The 11,425-nt window shown below is 44.1% G+C and overlaps 1 protein-coding gene across 3 annotated transcripts in view; it reads left to right on the top strand.

Moving 5' to 3' along the window:
* Positions 1–2,214: 2,214 nt before the first annotated feature.
* The window catches only part of B3GALNT2 (beta-1,3-N-acetylgalactosaminyltransferase 2), a 29,972-nt gene continuing 20,761 nt past the window's right edge, over positions 2,215–11,425 (top strand). Inside the window, exon 1 of one of the 3 annotated variants that reach the window (XM_059841633.1) lies at positions 2,215–2,389. In XM_059841633.1, the coding sequence (XP_059697616.1) occupies positions 2,296–2,389 (94 nt within the window). In that variant the 5' untranslated portion in view covers positions 2,215–2,295. Of the gene's footprint in view, positions 2,390–11,084; positions 11,227–11,425 lie in introns of those variants that run through there. The other 2 variants (XM_059841632.1, XM_059841634.1) reach the window with 2 other exon arrangements.

Below are 11,425 nucleotides of genomic sequence, written 5' to 3'. Positions count from 1 at the left end.
AATTTTTAAAAAGCATGCTTAAAACTGAGTGCCCTGAAGCCATGTTTAGATACTCCAATATCAGCCTGCTTTGCCAAAATGCTAGTCCTCATAAAAGCCCTCAAGAATGCAAATTGAAACTTCTTTACTTAGGGGAACTTTTGGAAATTGGGTTAATGGTTGGGTCTGATCATCTCATGATTTACATACAGCTGCACACAGTATCATACAGATTGTGATGACATTGGGAAGCTTAGGTAAAATCTTTGGCTTTAAAAATCTTGTAGAGCTGCAACAGAAAAATGGAATAGGAAAGGCCAATCCTCTACAACTAAACTGTGTTAGTAACCATTTCCTACCTGACTAACAAAAATGCATATGTATCATCCTTTTTACCTGGATATCCTATTTGATAAGTAACTATTACATACAAACAGGTTTCTCCTGGTTTGTATGTAATGGTTACTTATCCTTGAGGTAGGTAATGCCATAGGGAAAATAAGTTATTAAAGGATTGGGTGCTCTGTTTTGCCGGCAAAGAAATAATCACTCCCAGGTATGTTTATAAGATCAATCCTCATCAGATCACCTGGCATGGGGGGAAAACCTAACATACTGGGTACAAGGAATGTAGCCAAATATAAAGAAATATTAATAGATGGACCAGTTTTTATTTCTGTAACTGAACATGCTGAAAGGCAAGTCAAATGTAAATAGTGATTAATCATAGCATTTTTTGTGTAAATTCTTTCCCTAGTATTACTATTTGCTGACAAGTACTCAGTTGCATATTAAATATGCTTTAAGTATGCAGTAAACTAAAACTGATGCATTTCCAAGACATTTTCCTTCTGCTTGTAAACCTAATATATAAAGGTTAAAATCATTGGTTTGCCTTCTAGTATCTCACTACACTTGATGAAAAATTAACCTTAACTAAGCAGTTTAAAAGGACTGTAGGCATTTTCCAACCACTTTTCATGGCTTGGGTATAAAAAAATTAATTTATTTCCATTCTACTTCATACAGATCAGGTTCTGTCACTAATTTAATGTGTTTCTAATAGACTAGCACCAGCAGCCATTCATTTAGGCCTTACATCTATTACACATAATCTTCTAGTTTATACATTAACAAGAGGCAAAAAGCAGAAAATTATGTACAAAAAGTTTCAGCTGAACTTGAGAAAGAAATTATTTACTGTGCACGTGACTGCACACTGGAACAGATTTTCTGGAGAGGTCGTGGAGTCTCCCTCTGTGGAGATGTTCAAGAACCACCTGGACACACTCCTGTGCCACGTGCTCTAGGATGGCCCTGCCTGAGCAGGAAGGTTGGACCAGACCCTGTGGTCCCTTCCAACCTGACCCGTTCTGTCAGTCTCTGATATTGAGAAGCCTTTGCTTATTTGTCCGCATCACTTTTCCAGGTAGATTTATCCTGGGGCAGTCTGAGGAAACAAATTTCTCCTTGTTACCTGTGTGCAGGAGACCCAAGTAAATTCTCAAGGTGCTGATAACATTGTGTGTGCTCTCCTTCATCCGCTCGTATTCAAACCCTGCTCGCCAGGACAGAGCTCTGCAGTCAGTCCTTAGGGACCCAATTTCTCTGAGTGGTGGCTGAAGGTAACAGGTGAAGCCGAGTTCGGATTATTGACATTTCATAACGAATTTAAGGATTCTTGGCCGTGATCCAGCCGCAGTTAAGGACACTTTGATCGTGTAACATCCTCCCCCCACCCCTCCCCTGAGGAGTTTCAGCCAAGGAACATGTTACTTGCTGGAATAAAATACTCCACAAACCGTTTGCGAGCGCCGCAGGTCTTTGCCAAGGCGAAGCGCTCTCTGCTCTTTATTGAATAAGTAAAGGATTGTTCTGGAAAGCTATTTTGTTCCTACTGCAACGGCTTTTGAGAAGGGGCATTCAGCGGATCATCGAATAGCGATTACGCGGGGAGGGTTTCCCCCGCGGCCGGGGGCAACCGGGCGATCTCGGAGAGGCGCACTCCGTGAGGGGGACGCGCCGCCGCCGCCGCCGCGGCCCCTCTCCCGCTCCCCCGCCATGTGAGACGCGCGGAGCCCCGCGCTCCCTCGGCGCCCCGCGGCATTGTGGGGGCTGTAGGCGGCCGCCGCCGCCGCCCGCGCCGCCGCCGCCCGCCCGGGCCGGGGCGGGACTGCAGCTCCCGGCGGCCGCGGGGCAGCCGAGCCCGGCCCGGCCGAGCGGGGAGGAGCCGCGGGCGGCCGAGCCGGGCCGTCGCGCCGGCGCCGCTGGGAGAGGCCGGCGCGAAGGGGAAGGGGCCGGCGGCTGCGGCGGCCAATGCGAAACTGGCTGGTGCTGCTGTGCCCCTGTGTGGTCGGGGTCGCGCTGCACTTCTGGCTCCTGCTGAGCTGCCCCGGGAGCCAGCCGGCAGGTAGGAGAGGGGCGGGCGGCTGCGGATGCCTGGGGCATCCCGGCGGGCTGGGCTCCTCCACCCTCTCTCCTCAGGCGGGGAGAGGACGGGACTGGCGGGGCAGGTAGCGGGGGCGGGAGGCGATGAAAGGCCCGGGGGCATGCTATGCCGGCGGGGTTCGTCGGGCGGGGAGGGAGCGTCTCGTACCGTGGAGCGGCGGAGAGCAGCGCGGGCTCCGCCGCCCGAAGCGGAGGCACCGAGCGCGGTGGCGGTGCGGGGCTGCCGCGGGTGCGGAGCCGCTGGTGCGGGGCAGCAGCTCCCGCTTCCGAGCGCCTCCTGCGCCACCGGTGCCCTCCCGCTCCCACCGAGGCACGTGGGGAAGAAAGTCCCACCGATCCCGCTCGTGTCGCGTCATTCCCGGTCCTAGGAATAGCTCTTCGCACTGCGCCGTGTTTGCCTCAGCGGGATTTAAAACCCCTGTGCTGCAAAAAGCTATTCATAGGACCGGGTATCATCCAGCAGAAGTGAAATCCGATGCTTGAGGGCTTACCTTGTGCTCCTTATAAAATGAGGCGTAGTTTTCAGGCCACAAATCTTCATGCCTGAGGAAGCGGGCATCTCTTGGAACAGAAACTTTTGTCAGCTGCCCACAGGTGCTCTTTGATGATATTAGAAAATACTGTACGTGAACACGTAATGGTGTGTTTTTACTTGGGGCGTGCTTAGAACTGCTTAGTGGCCCAGTAGCCTGTTCACTAATGGACCCACAGTCTGCAATTGGTGCCTGTTTCCCGTGCGGGGTGTGCACAGCTGTGAGGAAGCAAGAGTCTGCTGATTGCCAGTGGCAATTAATAGTGCAAATATGCCAGAAGCAATTGCACTATTGCATAGTCTGAAGGCTGCAGGGTTGTATAGGTGTCTGTCTGTATTCTGCCTTTTGCATATCACATCAGCAGCGGTCACACTTGAATTATAAAAGAAAGGGAGATCTAATTGTTGAACTTCTAGCCTGATGTGCATTTGAATTGCCTGGTTGATTTTGTTCATCTTTCACGGTGCTATTTCGGAGCTTCAGAAGATTAATTTGGAGTTAGAAGTGGCAGTGTGGAATCTCGTGATGGCTTTTCCCATGTAAATGTGTTTTCCACTAACAAACACTTCTAAAGAAAATCCAGAAGTTTCTCAGTTGGTGTTGGTGTGAATGAGTGGTTTAGGTCACTTAAATAATCACTGTTAAAGGCATTAGGAAAAGTAGGAGTAACACAAATTTGTAAGAGCAGCTTAAGAAACTTGTATATTAAGTTTCTCCCTGTTGCTTACTGCATGGTTGAAGAGTCCCAAGGAAACTCCAGCTAGAATTAATTTAGAATGATTTACACAGAAACCAAAGACTCAAAAGGATAAGGGTTGACTCTGGTGGTTGAGTCACGATGTTTAGGGTGGATCCCCTTGCTTTTTAAACTCCTGATGGAGCTTAGGTGCAGCCAAGTCCAATCTTGGTCTCCAACTTCATCAGAGGTTTGCATCTAAATGAATTAGCAGCACTTAATGACTAATTTAATAAAGTGATTTTCCTTTTCTAAAAGTGAGTACAGTGGGAAATAATAGGAAATCTAGGTTAATAAACTGCCGTTATTATTTTTTTTTTTTTTTTAGTCTTTGGGTTGGGAGTGCAGCGACACATGTTGTACCCACTGGTTTCTGTCTGGTTTAGGGGCTAGATTTGAGCCAAAGGACCATGCACTGCTGACCCCTGGGCACCAGGCTTGGATATTCAAAATATCAAAACCCAGAGTAGTTCCATTGTGATCTTCCACTACAAAGCAGGTAGACAACATTTGCTTCCTGCCCAGAGCCGTAAATTAACTTATGTGGTTTGGTGAATAACACTTGCTCCATTCACTGCAGTGGTTTTAACTCTGTGCTGTCCAAGCTGTACACCCAGCTTCTCAGCATCCTGTTGCACTAATATTGAATTTGTGCTCCTGTGTCTGTGTGGAATTTTGTCAGTTGTTGAGGGCCAGCAGGATTTGCTTTAGTGATAGGTCTGAGCTCATGTTCAGAGGAATCTGAGGGAAGCAAAGAATCAGCTTTCCTCAGTTTGCTGTCATCAGGGTCATCCCCTGTGTTCCCATCCCATTCTTCAGGGGATACAATTAATTTTGTAACCTATGTCAGGAGGATGGAAAGCCCACATAAACATAAATCTAATGTTTTCCTCCAACTTTTTTTTCTCATTTTCTTCCTTTAACTGATTTTGCAGCTGCTCCATTTTCAAAGACAGTATTAATTCAGTTGCCTTTAGGAGTTTTATTTCTTCCTTTAGGTATAGTACCCTTATATTGTTATTTTTGCTATCTTTATAAGCAGCTTCTAACCAGGTTCCTAGCATTTTGCAAATAATTCCTTTTCCATCCTTTATCTGGCTCCAGCCACCTTTAGCTGTCATTTCACAGCTGTACAATCATGCCAGTTAACACAGCCCCATTCTTCTGAGAATTTGGAACTTGGACCTATTCTGTACTTTCTTAAGTAATCTGTGCTTCTATTTGACATCCAGTCAAATATGCCAGTTTGTCACAAATGAGTGGTTTAGGTTGCTTAAAGAATCACCATCAAAGGTAGTAGCAAAACCAGGTATCGCCTGGATTTAACCTGAGCTCACAACTAAGCACCTTGCAGCCAACTCACTTACTTCCTGCTGCCCCCCACCCCTGCAGTGGGATGGGGAGGAGGACTTGGGGGGGAGTGGGGAAGGAATAAACCCTCATGGACTGAGAAAGGAAGAACTGATGCAGAATTCATTTAGAATGATTTACACAGAGGCTGAAGATGCAAAAAGAGTAAGGGAGACCCTCCTGTTGAGTCATGAGATTCAGAGTGGACCCCCTTACTTTCTAAACTCCTCATGGAGCTGAGGTGCAGCTAGGTCCAGTCTTAGTCTCAGACTTGGGCAACGATCAATATCTAAAGGATTTAGCAGCACTTAATCATTGACTAATTTAACATTTACAAAGTGATAGGATTTACTATAATTGCTACAGTGACTTTGTTGTACATCCCAGACGGCAACATTCATGCTATACTGGCAGAAGAGTATCTAAGTCAGTCCACACATGCATGCATACTGACAAAAGAGATATATTTGTATACAGGGATATATGGGTATCAATGTCTGTTAAAAATCCCCCTGGAGTTCAGTGAAACACTCACTTCAAATATCTTGGCGTTTCTCAGTGGGAAAGGGTTGAGTCTCAAGAAATGGAAGGTTTCAGGCCAGGCACTGTCATCAGTTTTGGGTGCTGATCCTCAGAACTTTGCAAACTGGAGCGCCTATGAGCTCTGAGAGACGTCCTACTCAGGGAGTCACTGACATCCTCCATAGCCTGCTGGGGTCCAGGAGAGCCAATTGGCTTCACTCACAACCACTTTTTAGGGTTCTTTAGATGTTTGGCTTGAGTCATCCATAAATTTCCACCCTGAGCACAGTCTTGGTTGGTAATTGCTGGAATTTTCAAAAATCCAGTAGCTATGGAGTCTGTTCCACTCAGGGTGCAGTTCAGGTAAGGAGTGTTCCAGGCTTGTCAGGGGATGACTGATTGCTGCTGCTGTCGTTCCCTCCTTGGTCAGGTAACAGGAGTTCCTTCCCACAGTCAGTGTTGCCCTTACCTTAACCGTGGTGGGGCTGGTTCCTGGTCCAGTCAAGGGACACTTCACTGCCCAACTCATTACAGAAAGTCCTGATGGGAATCTCTGAGGTAGAGCAGCCCTGAGGAGGGGGAGGAATGCACCACTTGGGAGTGGAGGAAGGAGAGAAGTAGCTTTGCTGTTCAGAGTTTCCCTGTTTCAAGCAGTTATTATTGGAGTTGATGTTCATTACTGTACCATGCTGCACTGGATAATGTTAGGTTAACTAGGATTTTTAAGAAGTGGTTTTTTTTAATACTGAAAGAACAACTGTATGGTTTCTCTGCAGGGTTTATTTACTTGTAAATAAATGCTATTGTAAAGTTACTATTGAGTAATGTACTCACGCGGAGGAGAGGAATAACGATGCCTCCTCTAAAATGAGAACATATGTCATCTGTAGGAAAATGCTCAGTACTGTACATGTGTTGTCTTTTTGTAGGCCCAATCCTTGCACAGTGTTTAAGGAAGAATCTGTCTCTTAGCCTTCAAAGTATCACAAAATGTACAAGGTGTAGGTATGGCTGCTTTGGCAGAAGAAAGAGGGGTGAGCCAAGGGACCTCAGATGTCTTCTGTGTTGTATTTTTTTATTATTCAGAGTATTTTAGGAACATTAGTGACTTTGTATACAAGAGAAGGAAATGTTTTAAAATGTATTAAATTTATTAAAAGACTTCTTGAATATGAAACTACTTAAGAGGATCTGGCAGTGCCTGATAAAGCCAGTCTTGTTTCTCTTGAGTAATTTTTTTTCCTTGCTTACTACTCCAGCTGCTCTTTACTACCTATCACCTGGAATCCCTGGTGTGAATAAAAAGTAAATCTTATCATGGGGCAATGTTTTGCAATAGCTGTGACATAAAAATGCATAATTTGTATATTCTCTGGTATTTCTGTGTAGTTGTGTACAATAATCTTGAGCTATCTCAACAGTTGCAGAATTAGCTACCAGTAGAGGTCAAGAACAGAGTGAACAGCAGTTCTGTTTTTTGAGGAGATTAATTACCCTCCCAAATAATCATCGCCACACATTCAAATGGAAAGCTGTCAAAAAGTTGATAACCTGTTTTAGTGATTATTTACCTTGGCTTCATTGACTCACACAAGATTGGAATAGACACTCCCAGCCATCAATTCTGCTTACTATTTCTATTAAGCAATTCTTGGTTTCTGTCATAAAATGGCAGGTGGGCAGCCTACATTTTTTTAGTGAGGGCTTGGGGTGGCTTTTTGTCTGTTCACTTGGATTCCTAGCAGTTGTAGGAAGAGGCTGTTCTAGAGGCTTGTTGTCCTGATTAAAATAATATTCTCATTTCTAGCCCAACCTTACTTGCACCTGATTTATGACCTTTAATTCTTAAGCCTTTCAGTCAAAAGGGTCTTTCTTCTCCTTCAAGTACATCTTCAGCATGTAACCATAGAGATCAAAGGTGCCTGTTTTAAACCTTTGAGTTCTTCAGGTACTTGTGACTTCTAGTGAAAAATAGAAAACAGTTCTAGAAATAGAAAACATTTCTAGAAAACAGTTTGGTTTTTTAACTGTAGGTAAGATGTCTTTAAATGCAAACAGTGTTCCAGTCTTCACTCATTCCATCTACTTTTCTTCCTCTCTTGGAAGGACCTTCTGTAATAAATTCTTCCTTTTAACTACCCCTTGTGAAACGCCTGTAGTTTGCCTGCATTCTTGGCCCTCAGTTGTGTCTCTCCCTGTGCAGGATTCAGGCTTTCTCTGTGTTCATGATCACATTTACCTTGGTGTCACAGGAGATAAAGTACACTTCTTGTAGGCAGTACTCGGTAACTGCAAAAAAATAAATAGGATCAATCCTGAGACCAAAGGCCTTTGTTTTAGTGTCCTGACTTTGGTGGCTTCCTGCTTTTTTTTTTGTTCATCGGTTAATGAGACTGTTATTCACACTTCTGAATAAGATTTGTGCAGGAACATGCTTTAAGGTTTAATTGAAATCCTTGTCTAGCTGGTTACAAACAAGTGCTATCCAAAGAAAGTTCGTGAGTAGGAAGCTTAGTTAATTTTTTGTAAAAGTCTTAGATGAATGCTAATTATAAAATGACCTCAGAAACTTGAGAAGGAACAGACAGACCTGCTTTTAGCACTCCAGGTGGATTCATGCTAATTGTGTGTTTTAATTGATGGCACAAATCTTACTGAGTAGGAAGTTACTCAGTGTCAGGCTTCAGCTACAGGGACTAATCAGAAAGCCCCACACATTCTGTGTAATCTTCTGCTACTTTAGTGATGCTAGTGCCCTTTAAGTTGTTATTCCTGTTACATTTTGGGGGGGGGGGGGGGTGGCAGCTAAAAATTGGCCCATTTGGATTTGTGAGAGTCAATCTTCTACTAGTGAACAATTATGCAACAGATTAAAACCCAGCATTTTCTAGAGTCTGCTTGTATGCCATCTGTTGTCCTGTGGCACAGCATGTACTTCTTCAGGCACTGGCCTAATGGATCCAAAATATGGGAACAAGCTATGAGGTGAAGTTTTGCTAAAATATGAGACTTTCTTAAGAAAGCATGTTGTCTGAAATCTGGTAGTCCTGTCTGTCAGGGAGTAGCATGCTTGGTCACAAAGTTATTTCATCTTTTGTAGGTATGTAAAGACTTACAGACTGGGGGCCTTGGAAGTTGAAACTCAGTGGGTCAGGTTTGGCATTGGCAGTAGATATGCAATCCTGCCTCAAATGCCAGTTGTCCCCCACCCTTCATCTGTAAGATCTTAGTATGACATGGTTTTTCATGGATAGGCTCCCCCCAACATAAAACAATCCAGTAACTTTTGATGGACACAAAGTAAGCTGATGTTATTTTCCAAATTAGCTGATGTTTTTTTAGGGTTTGCAGTTATTCTTTAGACAGATGTTTGAGACGACGTGAACTACTGATGAGTGGCACAGGAATTGTATTTTTGTATTTTGGCACTGGAGCAGGGGGCAAAGAGGACCAGTTCTGTCAGGGTTGGCTGAATTAAGGTTTTCAACAGTTATCCTCTAAATTGCCCACTGAGTGGAACAGCCAGAAGAGAGCAAGTAGCCTTCCCTGGGAGCAGACTTTTGTTCCATGGCAGCAGGGATTGGTGGCCAGTTTTCTTCCGATAAAGGTGCTATACTCTGCTTCCCCGGCCCTGCCACAACCCCACCCCTTCCCTCCACAAAATAAAAAAAGAAAAGGAGGCATCAGTTTGTGCTGTGTTTGTTTCTTTTGACTTTTCTACTGATGCTTTGGCCATTGTTCCCGGGTTTTGTCTAGAAATGTGCAAGTATTGTATAATTAGGTGGTTTAGGGTATCATCACTCCACCACTGTTACTACTGCCACTTGGCAATTCAGAAGGACCCTGCTGTCCTATTTCTTCTAAGGAATGCTGTTGATGTAAAACAAACAGAAACCTCTGCCTGCAGAGGTTTTGTTCTTTGAATCTGTAAATCTTGTCTAAAAGCTTGCCTGTCTCACGGAGTACTGCAGAGACCAGGGGTGCACATCTTGGCAATTTCTAGCTCTGGGGTGAAGTAGGTACTGCAGGGAGGTCAGGTAGCTCTGCTTGCAGCAAAACATGTAATGCAGATGAGCTGTAAGAGATTACCTTAAGTGAAGTAGATTAAAAGGGGAAGAGAGCTGCTTTTGCTCTTTGGTTTGTTCTTTTTCTGTGTGTGTCAGCATTCTGTGAATACAAATCTTTATATTGAGTTAATTCCTTCTGTAGTGTGTGTTTGTATCTTTTGCAAAGCAGCCGAGAAGAAAAAAGTGTTAAACCTCAGGAATATGATTGCAAAATCACAGGAATAGGCAGAGATAAAAATGTGTGGGGTTTCTTATTTTGGAGGAGTGTTGCTTATCTTATGAAGTGGATTAGTTGAGAATATTCTAAATAACTTCTGCTTGGCCTACTTAGTTCCATTCATTGATTTATTCAGGAAGAAAAAAAAAAGAAAAAAGCTGCATTGGTAGCAGAAGATACCAAGCCCAGCCTTCTGTGGAGCTCACTTATTTTAGCTGTGTCCAGTGGAGGTGCTCTGGTGCCTGATATTGCAAGTAAGCCTACAGTGCTGTGTTCTCAGTGCAGGCACTAATGAGTCTTTTCTTTGTCCACTCCAGTTGCATGAAATGTGGAGACTTAATCACTTTGGGGACTGCATATTATGTCAAATTTCACTGAAAATGGCAAATTTAGTAGTTGATTGGGGACTCATCAATAGAAATATGTTTAGCAAGACTGTGTTTGTTGACAAAATCAAGCTAAATGATCTCTCTTTTCATCTCCTTATAATGAAGCAAATATAATTAACAGCCTAATTTGACATTTTATTGAGAATCAGTCTCATGGGAAGAAGAGGTGCATGTTCATCTTTGTAGTTTGGGGTTTTGAAAAACTTCAAGAGCTGTTGACTGCTGCTGAGGTGGTTAAAATCTGAGCAGGGTCAGCAGACTGCCTGTCGTGGTCTTTCCATGTCCAGCTCAGCAGGACACACCTCTGCATCTTTAGTCGTGTCTTCTAATGGCACAGCTTTGTACTCTACATTGGCCCTTGTTGACTTTTTCCTGTATCTCTCCCAAACTTTGGTCAGCTGCTGGTTCTCAGTCAAGCCTGACCGACAGGCGGAGGTTGACCAGCACTTTCACCCTTTTCATGAAAATTGGTGGTTGAGAATCCTGTGCAAGCTTCCTGAAGCTGATACTGAGGTGAAAATCGTTACCAATAAAGGTACAAGTATGGTCAGATCTCAGAGAATTGTGTGGAAGCCAGTCCTTACAAATATCAGAGCCCAAGAAAGCTTCAGCGGGAGCTTACCAAGAACAATGTGACACGAGGTACTGGCAGACTGGACTTAGTAGACTTAGAACTGACAGAAGTACTGCTGGCAGCTGCTGTAGAGAATTGAATGAACCTCAGCAGCTGAGGGAGGGCTGCTTGCTTTCATGTTTTTGTAGGTTTTTGTAGGTTTTGCTGTGGATTAACAGGTAGGCTTTGTGTATTTGTCTCAGGTTCTGCTGAGAAGTCCTGGGCTAAGTAATGCAACCAAGGTGCAGCTTTGAATAAGTAAGAGTTCAGAAGCAAGGTACGCAGTGGTAGTGTGGCCTTTGGATTGGAAAGCTTCCTCTCCTCATCCATACCTTTGGTCTGCAACACTTTTAGGGTTTATAATGGAATGTGGTATGTAGCTTTTTTCTTTTCCTTTTTTTCACCCCCTCACAAAATTTACGTTTTTTTCTTGTCTTTGAAATCGGAAAATGTAGAGCTGTAATTGTCTTGCACAAGCAGTTGCAGGTAAGAGCGATGTATATGATATGATACAATCCCACGCTGAAATTTTGGCCTAAAAGTGCACAAAAATAGAATGGAAGATAAATAG

Source organism: Haemorhous mexicanus, chromosome 3 (assembly GCF_027477595.1).
Source record: "Haemorhous mexicanus isolate bHaeMex1 chromosome 3, bHaeMex1.pri, whole genome shotgun sequence".
In the NCBI taxonomy this organism is placed as follows: domain Eukaryota; kingdom Metazoa; phylum Chordata; class Aves; order Passeriformes; family Fringillidae; genus Haemorhous; species Haemorhous mexicanus.
The sequence above is the reverse complement of the archived record's forward strand: the minus strand, read 5'-3'. Positions and strand labels throughout refer to the sequence as shown.